This window comes from Phragmites australis, chromosome 5 (assembly GCF_958298935.1).
Source record: "Phragmites australis chromosome 5, lpPhrAust1.1, whole genome shotgun sequence".
NCBI classification, from domain to species: domain Eukaryota; kingdom Viridiplantae; phylum Streptophyta; class Magnoliopsida; order Poales; family Poaceae; genus Phragmites; species Phragmites australis.
This window is the reverse complement of record NC_084925.1, coordinates 8,194,398-8,210,613: the sequence shown is the minus strand read 5'-3', so window position 1 is coordinate 8,210,613 and position 16,216 is coordinate 8,194,398. Positions and strand designations below refer to the sequence as shown.

General features: G+C 49.1%; 1 protein-coding gene across 1 annotated transcript; it reads left to right on the top strand.

Moving 5' to 3' along the window:
* Positions 1 to 433: 433 nt before the first annotated feature.
* Positions 434 to 8,896, top strand: LOC133918677 (receptor-like protein kinase 5). The gene is made up of 3 exons (XM_062362665.1): positions 434 to 1,011; positions 6,113 to 8,196; positions 8,292 to 8,896. The coding sequence occupies exons 1-3, from the start codon at positions 500 to 502 to the stop codon at positions 8,762 to 8,764; spliced, it is 3,069 nt and encodes a 1,022-aa protein (XP_062218649.1). The 5' UTR covers positions 434 to 499; the 3' UTR covers positions 8,765 to 8,896.
* Positions 8,897 to 16,216: the final 7,320 nt, after the last annotated feature.

Sequence of the window (16,216 nt, the reverse complement as noted above, 5' to 3'; positions counted from 1 at the left end):
TACTGTTTATTCCCTCGTAAATTACTGTTCCCAATTCTGTTTGCCTCTAGAGGTGCGTTTAGTTCAACGTCTAAACTTTCTTAGCTCTTGCTTTACATGCTATAGCCTCATTTTTCCGTCAAAGTTTACCATAAGTTTTTGTAACTCGCTATACTTTGTTAGTAGCCACAATTTACCTAACTTCAATTAGAACAACGTTAGACACCAACCATACATTCTCTTCATCTTTAACGGTTCACTCTTATCTATTGCTGATCACGACACCAAGTCGTATCTAGAAGCACAAAATTAGTACTCATGACGCATCTTGCCATCATAGTATCTTTCACTAAATTAGTGGCAGTCTGGCAATATCCATCCACGAAGACTTTGACCCACTGGTCTTCTATCTTTGTCTCTTACTGGTCACTGGCCCCTTCTTATAACATACCTATCTAAGCTCGCTCAGCAGTCACCACCACACTGGAACCTCGAAGAACACAGCTCACAGCGACAAACAATGGTTCACTCCAATCTTCTCCTCCTCTTCCTACTCGTGTTCGTCACCTCCAACTCCAGCTTGCAATCGACGACGGCGCAGGCCGACGCCATCGAGCTTGCGACACTCCGAAAGATCAAGAAAGACTGGGGCAGCCCTGCTGCACTCAGTTCATGGGACTCCAAGAATCCTGCCTTCTGTAACTGGACTGGGGTCCTTAGCTGCAAGAATGGCCAAGTGACTGCCCTGTCCTTCCAAAAATACCACATAGCCAATCCAATCCCAGCCTCCATTTGCAGCCTCATGAACTTGTCATACATAGACCTCTCCTACAACAACCTTACGGGCGAGTTCCCGACGGCCCTTTACAGCTGCTCGGCGCTGCAGTACCTCGACCTGTCGAACAATGGTTTCTCCAGCACCCTGCCGGCTGACATCAACAAACTGTCGTCGGGGATGGAGCACCTGAACTTGTCAAGCAATGGCTTCACCGGCAGCGTGCCATCGGCGATTGCTGGGTTCCCAAAGCTCAAGTCCCTTCGTCTGGATACTGTTGGAATCGGAACGATGAACACACGCGAACTCAAGTGGACGCTATGTGCGCTGCAATGGCGGCAGCTTTTCTGACGATGTAATTTGATTATAAAGACTCAGTTTACAAGAACGTGGCCTTGAGGCCGGACTCCACGCACCGCGATCCTTTTTCCTTGTGCCATCCCACAAGTCCGGATCAAGCCGCACTACTCGCTCCCGCGCGGACGAAGCGTGCGTCGAGCAACAGACGCACGATCACAACTATCCGGATCGTGCGTGGACTCTGACGAAAATTAAATGAAAGCAGACTCTTATCTAAACGCCTAGACTTTATTCAACAATTCTCCCCCTAAATCTAGGCGCGTCTTACTTGATCTCGACGAGGCCGATCCGCGAACTCAGCTGCTGAAACTTGACTCGTCCCAATGGCTTCGTCAGGATATCACCTAGCTGTTCTTCAGTGCCGACGAACTGCACTTCGATCTGGCCTTGTTCTGCACACTCCCGGATGAAGTGATATTTAGTATCTATATGCTTGCTCCGGTCGTGATGCACTGGATTTCTGATGAGTGAAATCGCAGACTTGTTGTCCACCTTGATGATTGGCACACTTACTTCTGAACCGAGTAGATCAGACAGTAGTCGAGCCAACCACAGAGCCTGGCAGGCTGCGGTTGCAGCAGCAATATACTCCGCTTCACATGAAGATAGAGCAATGACTTTTTGCTTGCTGGACTGCCAGGAGATCGGATTGCCATCAACGAAGAAGACCACTCCACTTGTGCTTTTCCGATCATTGATGTCCCCAGCAAGGTCACTGTCACTGTACCCCAGTAGCATAGGTCTGTCTTCCTCCTTCCGATAGAGTATACCGGTGTTCCTGGTTCCGGCAACATACCGGAGGATTCTTTTCACCGCCACTAAATGCTCCTCACAGGGCGATTCCATGAAACGGCTCACATAACCCACTGAATATGCAAGATCAGGCCGAGTGTGAACTAGGTACCTGAGGCTCCCAACTAAGCTTCTGTAGTGGGTGGCATCAACCGGAGGCGTTGTGCTAGACTTGGTGAGCTTCAGCCGGGCTTCCATGGGTGTGTGACAGGGATTGCAGTCCTCCAATCCTGCTTTCTCCAACAGCTTCCCTGCATAAGCTGCCTGACAGATAGAAATCCCCTGCTCACTTTGACATACCTCGATGCCCAGGTAGTAGCGAAGTGCTCCCAGGTCACTCATCTTGAACAGGTTCATCATCTCTGTCTTGAATATGGAGATATCCTCCCTCCTGTGCCCAGTGATTATCAAATCATCAACATAGACACCAACTATGAGACGATTGCTACCTCGAGATCGAGTGTAGACTCCGTGCTCCAGCTTGCTGCGCTCGAACCCAAGTGCGCTCAGTGAAGAGTCCAGCTTGGCGTTCCAGGCACGAGGGGCTTGACGAAGCCCATACAGTGCTTTATGCAGGCGAAGTACCTTCCCTTTGTGCTCACTGTTGACAAACCCCGGAGGCTGCACAACATATACTTCCTCCTGGAGGTCCCCATTTAGGAATGCAGACTTGACGTCCATATGGTGTACCTGCCAGGAGAAGTGAGCGGCGACAGCGAGCAGCATCCTTACTGATTCTAGCCGTGCTACGGGAGCAAAGACCTCATCGAAGTCAATTCCCTGCTCTTGGACATATCCTTTTGCGACAAGGCGCGCCTTGTGCTTCACGATTGCCCCATGAGCGTCCCTCTTCACCTTGAACACCCATTTGAGCCCGATTGCTCGGTGCCCTTGTGGGAGGTCGACGTAGCTCCAAGTCTGATTGTCGGTGATGGACTTAAGTTCCTCTTGCATGGCCGTGCGCCAACACTCGCTCTGGAGTGCTTCCCCGACAGAGCCGGGTTCCTCTGCACTGGCGAAGTACAGCTCGCTCTCGGCGAGGTAGCGTGGTATAAGACCTGGGGCAGCTGCTGGGCCGAGGATATTATCCACGGTGCGGTAGTGCTGCGCCACATCACCATCGGCGTCGGCGTCGAGCGCGGAGTCGTGCGACGGCGGCGTGGCGAAGTTAACCGGAGTTGGTGTCGCCGGAGTTGGGGTAGCAACCGTCGGCGAGTGGGCTGGTGCAGGAATTGGAGAGTGAGCTGGTGCAGGAGGGGAGCTCGGCACCGGCGTTGTCGTTGACGAATGCCTGAACACGGCTGTTCGTGTTCCCTGGGGCAGAGGCGTGGCTGGTTCGACGGCTCGCGTGGTGACCAGGGGCGCTGCCCTGGCGAGAGGCTCTTCTCCGTCGGCGAGGATGACTGTGAACTGACCACCGTCGCTGTCCGCGCTGCTCCAGTTCCAGTGAGTTGTTTCATCAAACACCACGTCACGGGAAACATGAAGACGGTCAGTGGCAGGATTGTACATCCTGTATCCCTTCGTCCCGGGCTCATAGCCCAGGAACACCATCACCACGCTCCGGTCTTCAAGCTTGGGCAAGTGTGGCTTCGTGTTCTTGACATAGCCGATACAACCGAAGGTCTTGAGGAAGTGGACTGCCGGGCGCTCTCCGTGCCAGGCCTCGTAGGGGGTCACCCCGTCGAGGCTCTTCGTGGGGGATCGATTCAGGAGGAACACGGCCGTAGAGACCGCCTCCCCCCAAAACCGACCCGGAACCTTCATGGCCTTCATCATGCTGCGCGCGGCGGAGACGATGCTTTGGTTGCGGCGTTCGACGACCCCGTTCTGTTGAGGGGAGTAGGGCGCCGTCAGTTGTCGTTGAACCCCGCGCTCGGCGCAGTGTTCGCCGAACTCGACCGACGTAAACTCGCCGCCGCGGTCAGTTCGCAGAGCCCGGAGCTTGCGTCCGCTTTCCACCTCGACGAGTGCTTGAAACTTCCTGATGGCGAGTGGGGCCTCGCTCTTGTGCTTGAGCAGCGTAAGCCACATATAGCGGCTCTTGTCGTCGACGAGGAGCAGGAAGAAGCTGTTGCCAGCCGGTGTTGAAGGAGTGACCGGCCCACACAAGTCGCCGTGCACGAGGTCGAGGACGCCAGCGGCACGGTACTTGGACTCCTTTGCGAAAGGAGACCTCCTTTGTTTCCCCAGCATGCACCCATCGCAGACCTGCTCCACCTGCTTGATTCCAGGGAGCCCGCGCACCATGTTCTGGCTCGCGAGCTTTCGCAGCGACTGGAAATTAAGGTGACCGTACCTTGCGTGCCACCTCCACGCATCTTCAGAGCACCGTGCGGACAGGCACACGGGCTGGCAAATCTCCAATTCCAGCAGGTACAGGCGTGCCGGAGAGCGGTTGACTCGGGCCAGAGGACGTCTCTGCTGGTCGTGTACGCGCAGCACCCCGTCGTCGATCTCCACCCGGCAGCCGGCTTCGTCGAGTTGGCCGATGGAGATTATGTTCGCCGTCAGCCGAGGGATGAAATATACCCCGGTCAGTGTGCGGTGCTCGCGGTTCTTGCAGTAGAAGACGATTGTTCCGCGTCCTTCTATTTCCACCACCGAGCCATCACCGAAGCGCACGGTTCCGGTGATATTGGAGTCGAGCTCGGAGAAGGCCGCGCGCGCCCCCGTCATATGATTGGTGGCTCCAGTGTCAAGGACCCAGCGGTGGTGGTCCCGATCCTCGCTTGGCCCGAGGTCGGCGAACACCTTCTCTTCCACGAGCTGGACGTGGACGGGCGGCGACTGCAGGTTCGGCAGCGTGCGTGGGGCTGTTGTCGCTGGTAGCGCGGCGGGCACCAGGGAGGCGCTGGCGTGGAGAAGAGTCGGCTCTTCCTCCTCTGCGTGAGCCACATGAGCCTGCTCCTTCTTCTTGCTGCGACAGTCCCGGGCCCAATGACCCAGTCTACCGCAGTGCTTGCACTTGCCTGGAGGCACGTCCTGGCCCGAGGACCCGGACTTGTCGTCGCGCCTGCCTCCGTCGCCGTGGCCACGTCCGCGGCCTCGCCCGCGCCGCTTGCCACCGCCGCTTGAGCCGTATCCGCTGCCCTTCTCCTGTTCTTTCTTCTTGGAACGGGCCTGCCATTCCTCCTCAGACAGATACAGGCGACCGTGGGCGACGACCGACGGCGGAGGGGGTTCAAACCGATCCTCCGTTGCCTTGAGACGGCCGGTGACCTCTTCGATCGAAAGAGTAGAGAGATCCAGCAGTGTTTCAATCGAAATTGCGACTTGGGCAAACCTTGGCGGGACGGCGCGGAGGTACTTAGCAACCACCTTATGGTCGGGTTCAGGGTCGCCGAGCAGAGTGAGCTGGTTCACGAGTCCGCTGAGACGCGTCGCGAACTCGTCGACCGTCTCACCGTCGCGGAAGGCGATCGCCTCGTACTCCCGGCGCACGCGCTGCGCTGTCGACTTGCGAATGCGTTCGTCGCCGACGCGCGATGTCTTGATGCACTCCCAAGCCCCGCGTGCGGTCTTCCGCGCGAGGAAGCTCATCATCTCCATGGGCACAGCGCGAAGGATGGCCTCCAGCGCATGCTTGTCCTCCAGGGCGTCGTCGGTGCCGAATTCAATCGCGTCCCACAGCCCGCGCGCCTGGAGCATGACCTCCATCAGCAGGGACCACTCGGGGTAGTTCGTCTTCGTGAGTTGAGGCCATGATCCGCCGGTCTCCCGCACGATGCGCTCCTGGACGACGACGCGTTCGGTCTCGCGACGTCGTGGGCGTCGACGTGGCGGTGAGGGCGATTCGCGGCGCCCGCTGTTCGACGGCGTCCGCGAGCCTGAGGGGAACGCCGGCAGCGACGCCATGGCGTCTCAGAATCTCAACCTGGGGCTCTGATGCCAATTGTTGGAATCGGAACGATGAACACACGCGAACTCAAGTGGACGCTATGTGCGCTGCAATGGCGGCAGCTTTTCTGACGATGTAATTTGATTATAAAGACTCAGTTTACAAGAACGTGGCCTTGAGGCCGGACTCCACGCACCGCGATCCTTTTTCCTTGTGCCATCCCACAAGTCCGGATCAAGCCGCACTACTCGCTCCCGCGCGGACGAAGCGTGCGTCGAGCAACAGACGCACGATCACAACTATCCGGATCGTGCGTGGACTCTGACGAAAATTAAATGAAAGCAGACTCTTATCTAAACGCCTAGACTTTATTCAACAGATACTAACAGCTTCAATGGGAGCTACCCGAGTGCCGCTATCGGAGGCCTCAATGAGCTCGAGACACTGACGTTGGCAAGCAACCCGTTCGCGCCAGGGCCCATCCCTGATGAGTTCGGCAAGCTGACAAAGCTGAAGACGCTCTGGCTGTCGGGGATGAACCTGACCGGCGGCATCCCCGACACACTCTCGTCGCTCACGGAGATGACGATGTTGGATCTGTCACAGAACAAGCTTCATGGCGAAATCCCGGCGTGGGTTTGGAAGCTTCAAAAGTTGCAGTACCTGTACCTGTTTGCAAACAACTTCGCCGGCGGGATCAGCCCTAACATCACAGCTGTCAGCATGCTCGAGGTTGACTTGTCCGTGAACAGGCTCACCGAACCAATACCGGAGACCATCGGCAACATGAAGAACTTGACATTGCTCTACTTGTACTTGAACAACATCACCGGGCTTATTCCGACGAGCATCGGGCTGCTCCCAAACCTCAAGGACCTCCGGCTATTCAACAATAGTCTCTCCGGCGCCCTTCCGCTAGAGCTCGGGAAGCACTCACCACTCGGCAACCTAGAAGTGTGCAACAATTTGCTCACCGGCGATCTCCCGGACACCCTCTGCTTCAACAAGAAGCTCTACGATATCGTGGTGTTCAACAACAATTTCTCCGGCGTGTTCCCGGCGACCCTGGGGCAGTGCGACACGCTGAACAACATAATGGTGTACAACAACCGCTTCACCGGGGACTTCCCGGAGAAGGTATGGTCGGCGTTCCCTTACCTGACCAGTGTACATATTCAGAACAACGGCTTCACTGGCACTCTGCCCAGTGTCATATCCTCCAACATCACATTTATTGAGATGGGGAACAATTGGTTCTCCGGCGCTGTACCGGCTTCCGCGGCGGGGTTGAAGAATTTCAAGGCGGAAAACAACCGGTTCTCCGGCCCGCTTCCAGCAAACATGTCAGGGTTTGTTAACCTCAATGAGCTGAATCTCGCCGGGAACATGATATCTGGCTCGATTCCACCTTCCATCAGATCATCGGGAAGGCTGAATTCTCTGAACCTTAGCAGCAATCAGATATCAGGCGCAATCCCGGCGGCCATTGGGTTGCTGCCGGTTCTCACAATCCTTGACCTCTCTAACAACGAGCTCACCGGCGACATACCGCAGGAGTTCAACAACCTCCATCTCAGCGTCCTCAACCTCTCGAATAACCTACTCACCGGCGCGGTCCCAGAGTCTCTGCAGAGCCAGGCGTACGAAGGGGCGTTCCTCGGAAACCGTGGCCTTTGCGCCATGGTGACGCTGAACACGAACCTTCCGGTATGCCGTTACCACCGCCATAACCAGATGTCAACTGGCCTGATCATTTCCGCGGTGCTCGTTGGCGTCGCCCTCATCATTGGTGCCGTTGGGGGTGTCATCATCCAGCGGCAGAAGCGCCGGCAAGACGTGACCGTTTGGAAGATGACGCCGTTCCGCACGCTCGACTTCACGGAGTGTGACATACTCACCAAGCTCCGGGAGGAGGACGTGATCGGCAGCGGTGGCTCCGGCAAGGTGTACCGCGTCCACCTCCGCGGCCGAGGTTGCGCCGGCACGATGGTGGCCGTGAAGAGACTGTGGAGCAGGGGGAAGACCGACGCGAGGCTCGACAAGGAGTTCGACTCCGAGGTGAAGATCCTCGGCGACATCCGGCACAACAACATCGTGAGCCTCCTATGCTGCATCTCCAGCGACGACACGAAGCTTCTGGTGTACGAGTTCATGGAGAACGGCAGCCTCGACCGGTGGCTGCACCGGCGAAAGGGCGCCTCCGCGCCGCCGCCGCTGGACTGGCCGACGCGGCTGGGCATCGCTATCGACGCGGCGAGGGGCCTGAGCTACATGCACCACGAGTGCGCGCAGCCCATCATGCACCGGGACGTCAAATCCAGCAACATTCTGCTCGATCCGGACTTCCACGCGAAGATCGCCGACTTCGGCCTCGCTCGGATCCTCGTCAAGTCCGGCGAGCTCGAGTCCGTGTCCGCCGTCGGCGGCACCTTCGGCTACATGGCTCCAGGTAAACTAACCACAAAGACACGAACTCTTACAGTCTTAGACTTGAAATGGCACGCGTACAGCTTCGGCTACATGGCTGCTCTGCTTTGGTCGCAGAGTGCGGACGAGGCACGAAGGTGAACGAGAAGCTGGACGTGTACAGCTTCGGCGTGGTGCTGCTGGAGCTGACGACCGGGCGTGTGGCGAACGACGGCGGCGCGGAGTGCTGCCTGGTGGAGTGGGCGTGGCGGCGGTACAAGGCGGGGGGCCCGCTGCACGACGTCGTGGACGGGAGCATCCAGGACAGGCCCGTGTTCGTGGACGACGCCGTGAACGTGTTCCTACTCGGGGTGATGTGCACCGGGGACGACGCACCGTCGCGGCCGTCGATGAAGCAGGTGCTGCAGCAACTCGCCCGCTACGACCGCACCTCAAGCGTGGCCGGCGCGTGCCGGGACGACTGCGACGACAGCAGTGGCACGCGGCTCCCGGCGGCGAACAAAGGCGGCCAGGACAAGAGTTCGTTGGACCCCGGAGTGTTTTGGGATGGCCGCGAGGAGAGCGGCAGCTTCGTGGCTCATCCCGTTTAAAATCTTCTTCTTTTTTTTAGATCACCATGCAAACGCTGCACGCAGAGGACTGATCGCACCCACGCAGACACACAGCACTGGTGATGTGTCGACATGGACAAGAAAAATAATTCAGCACTGCGCTTTGCATCAGCTTCTTATTCCCAATGCTACCATGTTCACATATTGATATTGCATTATTCCAACTAAAGATAATTCCTTTTTTTTGGGGCATCATGCTTCGCAAACTGCCAGTGTAGGATCACAAGTATGAATACCTCCATAACAGCACCAGCACAGGTTTGACGTGCATTTAGATTTAGGATGTTTGGCTTGAAAGCATCCTCCTTGCAAATAAGAAGCCTTCACGTTACCCATTTCCCCCGTGACTCGGCCTATATTACAAGGATAAAATAAACATCCGTTAATTTACATTCATGTTAATATAGCCAGACATGGCCGGCTATTAAAAAACTGTAAAAGAATTTCTATGAAATCATATATATCCGTTAGTGGTCGGTGAATTAATTAATACGCAATGGATCTTACAATAGAAAAGAGAAAGAGAAGCCAAGAATTCGCACGCTTACAATATATACTTTTGAAAGAAACGAAACAAAAATGTTCTAGAGCAGAAGATTGTCCACAAGACAACTACTATGTAACAAAACAAATAATTTGATTGCTTTTTTTTTTTTTACTTACATTGCGCATGAACTGCAAAGCATCCAAGAAGCAGGGAAAGCAGAACTAGCAAAGGCAATGCTTGTAAGTGATCTCGGGAGAGTAGTTCCTAGTTTGTGTTCCGATGGAAATAGGGAATGCAATAGGGAAACGAAAACTAGCGTACAAACTGCAATTGATTAATTAGCTGGATTTAATCACAGCCAAAAAATAAATGTTCATAATTCATAGCTGTTAATTGATTGCAATTTTTAGGGCACATTTTAAAGATGGTTCCTTGTATCTATTATGTACTAAAAGGTGACGACGGGCCTACTAGCTGCTTGATGAAAAAGATAAGTATGCTAAAAATTGTCAGTAACCGGTCTAGTGGTATAGCGTAGCCATGGGATGTCTTGGTATATGCATCAAATGGTGTTGAGGCCAGAACGATTTTTCCATTGTCTCAAAAAATGGATGTCCCGCGCATGTTGCAGGAGTTTAAGCTGTAAATTCAAGTTGGATGCAACCTTTGCTTAGAGCATGATTTTCGATTTTGGTAGAATTTCTCTGCAATTCAGTGAGTTCCGTCATTTTGCCACCCTCAAAAAAGAAGTAAATTCGGTCAAAAAATATTTCAAATTTTAAGAAGGTTAAATACAATGAAAAGAATCAAACTATCCACCATCTGTTAGCTTAGTGTCTCTAGCAGTTTACAAAGCGTTTTACCTACATTACAGGACTCTCCGGAGGAAAAAAAAATCACGTGTACACTATCTAGTGCACTTAGTGCTGTCCAAATAGACCAAGTCAAATGGGTTGGTACAGGCACGTTAGTATAGGCATGGCCCCTTACCCATCGTACCTGGGCCAACACGATACGAAGCATTGGGCAGTGCTTAGTCGCCACCTCTAAGCCCGGTGACACGGTGAACTCCAAACCCTAGTCCGAACTATGAACCTTAACCTCACTAAAGATGAAGAATATAGGAATCATAGGTCATCAAAAATGGAGGATATGAGGTCGTAGCTCTCCGGAGTTGGAGAAGAGGGTGCAAAGGAAGGGAAAGAAAAATTAGGTGTTGGAGGAGGGAGAAATACCTAGATAGAATATAGCAAATCCGTACTATAATATCTATTTTAGTGTTGAACAGTCCCATATTTAGAAGGTTGGATTATGCTACTACTTTAGGGTACTTTGGTTCCCTGCCAAACCTTGCCACGCCATACCCTAAGGCTATCTCTAGCAGTATCTGTATTTGCAGATCCACATAGCAGCATCTGTATTTGCAGATCCACATCTCAGTTATACGCTGTTCATGTACTTCTTACCTAACATGGTGCTCATTTTCCTATCCAGGAGCAGTGGTATCCCGAGCCGATATGGTTGGATACTCCATATTTAGAGTGTACTCTCTCCCACGGGTATCATTATTTACAGGGCTGATCGTGGATCTAAAAGAAGAGGGAGAGTGAGAAATGTAAAAAATAAAGTAATTGTTAGAGATAAAAAAATAGAAAGTGTTATAATAATATTAGAAATATTATAATAGTATTAGTTGAAACTGTAATAGTATTATAAGGAACGAATTTTTAGAGTATTACTCGAGATGAACTTTATGCTACAATTTCTTAGACATGTGTTTTGTTCAATGCCACACTTGCGGCTTGCTAAACTTTCTTAACTATTTGCCTCACCTATCGTAGACTTATTTTTCTCTCAAAATTTACCACAAATGTGATAGCCTATTTTGTTCCTACACTTTATGTAACAGCCACATTTTGTTGACCTTTAATTATGATAAAATTAGGCACCAATCAAACATAGTCTTAATCTTTAATGAAAATTGGTTCACTCTTAGACCATCTTCAATAGAAACTCTAAAAATTTATCCTCTATAATACTATTATAGCGTCCCCTAACACTATTACAATATCTCCTATTTTTCTATCTCCAACAGCTACCTATTTCCTATTTTTCATTATTCTACTCATTCCCTCGGATCCACACACATACTCAGTACACAGCATTGAGACTCACTACAGTACACTGCAAATTTGCCGTCCGCTCCATCCCAGCCATATCACTGCAGCAGCGAAAAAGCTGATTTGGAGTCTCCGTTGGAGGCCGATACAGCTTCCTTCGAGCAGCAAAACAGACACCACAGTATTTTACGGAAAGGATAGCGCTTCGGTTCGGTTGGAGTTGGTATTATATGATGCTGCTGATCTCAGGCACCAAATCAGACCTAGAAGCACGCAATTAGTGCTCAATGACGCGTCTTTCCATCAGAGTATCTTTCACTAGATTAGTGGCAGTCTGGCAAATATCCATCCACGAAGATTTTCACCGCTTGGTCACCATCTTTGTCTCGACTGATCTACTGGCCCCTTCTTGTACCATACCTACATAATATATGTGCTCTCGGAGCTGTTTGCGGAAGTGATGATGATGATGTCGGAGACAGAGCTCTTCCCCGTCAAAGAATAGATTAGGATAGAGAGAGAAAAGAACGGTTTCACACGGAGAGAATCACGGGATCGAGAAAAGTGTATCGACGACACAGCAACTGCTAGCGGTGGATCGCCTTTTGACGGCAGATGCCGCACGCTACGTCACGGAAACCATGGCATTTGCGCCATGGTGAACCTGAACACGAATCTCTGCGGTCATAAAGTTTTCCGACTTCTCGCATTCTCACTGAAAATACCTATAATCATTACACTTGTAACATCTCACTTTAGTCTTGTTCATGCCTGACAACGCAAGCAACCAACTCGTCCTCGACCAGATATAGCATCTAGCCCTCTAAGTAAGTGGTAAGTGTTTTGGTGATTAATGATAATCATATCATTGTGACTAATAATTTGTTTTGAAGAAAGTCAAAATTTAGTTCATAATGATAATTAGATATTCTTGTCCCTAAGACGATTATGTGGAGGATCAAAAGGCTTGTGCATCAAGATTAAGAATTTTTTAGTTCAAAATATCGCAAAGGAGATGAAGAACACTTAGATTAGCATAGGTCGTTTTTCTTTAGTCTTTTCACTGTACTATAAAGAGAGACTAAGAGTAGTAGTTTGACTTAGTGAGTCTAGAATTTATTTGATGCGCACTTGTGAACTTCTAGCACTAGGTACCTCATAGAAACTGGTTGAGATATCGAGAAGTTAGAGCTTAGAGAAAATTTACCTCATCGAATGATCTGATCTCTGTGAAGTGATCTCACCGGAGCATATGATTATCTTAAGACAGAAAATACTCTAGATGCACCGGATGCTCTGATGAACAAAGTGATGAAATCACCGGATGATTTTCTGGGTGACACGTGGCCAAAATTGTTAGAAGTGTTACACCAGATAGTCCCATATTAGTGTGGTGAGAGCACTGGACTAATTTCAGCAGAAGAGGAATTGTCAGGAAAAAATGAAGTTCAACTCACCAAACTATCCGGTGATGCAATGATGACAACACCAGACTATTTATTCTAGAGGCGATTCAAAGTGAAGAAATTTGAAGCTCAGTTCACCAGATGGTCTGTTGATCATGGTATGTACACCGGATCAATTCTTGCAGAGAACAGTTTCTGGTGGCAGAAGAAAGTTCAATCATCGGATGGTCCGGTGAAGGTAAGAAAGGATCACTGGAGCAATATTTTCAGAGAGGGTTGTTTCGGTTGGTTTGAAGGAGTTCCACTCACTGATATTTCGGTGATGGACAAGTGTCTACACCGGAGCTTTTCTACCAGAGAAGATTTTGAGGGTAGAAGAAGTTTAACGAACCAGATAGTCCAGTGATGGCATTGAAATCATTACCAAAGCATATTTTCTAGATATGGTTGCAACTGACAGTTTGGCTAGTTTGTACGCACAGGATGGTCAGGTGTTAGGTCGGTGTTCACCGGATGATTTCTCAGGAGTAATGGCTAATGACCGCTGGCACAGTGGAAATAAAAGTTTGTACTCATCGGATTGTCCGATGTGAGTAAGAAGGTACTCACTGGATCATCTAGTGTTAACAGAAAATGTGGGTAGTTAGGTAACAGCTAAAATTTGGATCTCTAGCTTATAAATACCCCTCCACTTTGTTTCATTTGGCTCTCTTGCGACCCTGAGGAGTTCATACATTGCGTGTGTCATCAAGAAGCAAGAGAGAGCACTTAAGTTGATTTTCAAGTCCCTAAATGAATATTGAGGATATTATTGGTGCTTGGAGAGTAGCAAGTGTGCATCTAGCTATAGTCTAGGCTTGATGTTGGTCAAGAGAAGCTATTGGCTTGTTACTCTTGGTGGTTGGCAACAACTAGCTGGTCTTTGATGATTGAAGGTGTCTCAGTGAGCTCTTTGAGTTTTTGTGGGAGCCTTAGAAAGAGCTATATACTTGGTTAGATGCCCGCCAATCCGGAGATGGAGAAGTGACAATCATGAGGGAGCACTTGAGTCTTGATGACTCAAGGAGAGCGATATCCTTGGTGAATGCTCCAACGAGAACTAGGGGGAAGTGCCAACTACTCGATACCTCAGGAAAAAATCTGGTGTTATTTTGTCTATCTCTTTACTATTCTATAATTTAATTTGAGCATTTACATTATTTCAAGCTTTCAATTCGATATTTTCTTAGTGTCTTTGCTTACTTATTTTGTTGCCCTCTCCTAGCTTGTTCATGTAGTTGTATTTCCTTTAATCTAGGTTAAGGTTGCTATTTGTTCTAGATTTTGGTAGAAGTTTTATTTGCCCAATTCACCTCTCATCTTGGGTCATTCGATCCTTTCAATTGGTATCAGAGCCTCGTGCTCTTGATAGGCTTAAAATTCTAAGCAATGGCCCCGAAGAGTGGAAGTAGCGTGACAAAGTTCAACGAAAAGAAATTCGTCTATTAAAAAGTTTGCATGACAAGCTATCTTGAGGCTATTTCCCCCGAAGTTTGGCTAGCCGCCTCCATTGGGTTTGATTAACCTTTTACCGACCAATAAGTTAGGTGGAATGCTATGGCAAAGAATGCTATATTTGAGGGAATTAGTGAAGAGATTTTCTCTAGAGTTAGGAGCAAGGAATTCGCTAATGAGATTTGGACCGCTCTTTGTGAAATTCATGAGGGTTCTAGAAAAATCCATAAGGAAAGATATCATATGTTTAAGAATGCTCTTAATCAATTCAATATGCTTCCTAATGAGTTATGCAATGATATGTATTCTTGTATGAATATGCTTGTGAAAGAAATTAATTCTTTTGAACTCACTCAACTGTTTCAAGGAGACATTATTCGTAGGATCTTGACGATGCTTCTCAAGCTGCAATACAATATTATCATCTCTCTTATTTATGAAAAAGACATCAATGACATGACCATCACTAACGCCGTTGGGAAGATATGTGCTCATGAGATGTTCTTGTTTGGAGATTATGAGTCTTCATCCAAGAAGAATCTTGCTCTCAAGGCAAATATGGTTGACAAGAAGAAGAAGATGATGAAGCTCCTATCATCAAGTGAAAGCGATGAAGATGATGATGATGATGACTCCAACACCGAGCTTGCTCTTCTCATGAGAAGAACCATAAGGATGATCTCCATGTTTCAAAAGAAGTGCTACAACTATGATCCCAAGAAGAACAGATTTCGCTCAAACAAATTTGACAAGTTCGGTGGGGAGAAAAGAAGAAGTGCTATAATTGTGGTAACCTTGACCACATATCATATGATTGCCCTCATCCCAACAAGAGAAACAAGAGCAAGTCCAAGAAGATTGATGCAATTTTGGATGAGGACAAGAACAAGAAGAAGGATCAAGATAAGAGGAAGAAGAAGCTCTTCAACAAGAAGGGTGGAGGCCGCAAGACCTACATTGTTGGTGAATGGGTCTCCAACATAAGCTCAAGTGATTATTCAAGCGATGATGAAGACAACAACTTCGCGGGCCTCGCCATCACCAATGATGATCCACCTCTACCTCTACCACCTATGTGTCTCATGGCAAAAGGTAATAACAAGATGAGTAGTGAGGAAGATGATAGTAGTAATGATGATGGTATTTATCCTAATGATCTATCTAAGCTCATGAATAACCATGCTACTATCATTAAGAAACAAAAGGCTAAAATCAAGTCTCTTAAAAATGCTAATTCTATGCTTAGTTCTAATTATGATGAGTTGCTTTCTAAATACAATGATGTGCTTAAGAAATATGATGTAGTTGCATCTAGCAAGTCTTTTGAGGCTAGTAACAAGAAGCAAAAACTTGAGCATATTGACTTGAAATGCAAATATCAAGAACTTGAGTTAACCTATGATGCTATTGATCCTAGCATGAATGAATTGCCTACTATTGATGTTGTTAAGGTTAATGCATCTACTTATTGTGATGATTTTTTTGATATACCATGCTCCTCTTCATGTGATAATATATCATCTTCTAAGACTAATCATGCAAGTGATGAAGAGCTTGAGAATGAGATTGCAAGTCTCAAGTCATGTGTGGACCGTTTGACTAAGGGGGAGTACAAGCACAAGAAAATCCTCATGAAAAATACATTGTACTATAACAAGATAGGCCTTGGATGCTTCTCCAACCCGGTGGAAAAGGTCATCAAAACAATATAGATCAAGAATTGCTTCATCAAGGAAGTTGATTCATATTACCAATATTGTCAAGTCACTGGTCACCACACAGGAGTATCCAGTTCCTACTAAACTCCTCCCTACTTTGCCTTCTAAATACAAATATACTTTTAATGATCATCATCTTCTATTACATAAGCTTAAGAGTGGAAAAATCATGGCCAAATTCATTGGAACTCAAGCTAAGGGCAAGC

What these genes read in the sequence shown, in the direction of transcription:
- LOC133918677 (XM_062362665.1), top strand. Translation starts at nt 500, where the DNA reads ATGGTTCACTCCAATCTTCTCCTCCTCTTCCTACTCGTGTTCGTCACC. An exon ending in GCTGGGTTCCCAAAGCTCAA is followed by an intron (nt 1,012 to 6,112) that starts GTCCCTTCGTCT and finishes CTAAACGCCTAG; the next exon opens with ACTTTATTCAACAGATACTA. An exon ending in CTTCGGCTACATGGCTCCAG is followed by an intron (nt 8,197 to 8,291) that starts GTAAACTAACCA and finishes CTTTGGTCGCAG; the next exon opens with AGTGCGGACGAGGCACGAAG.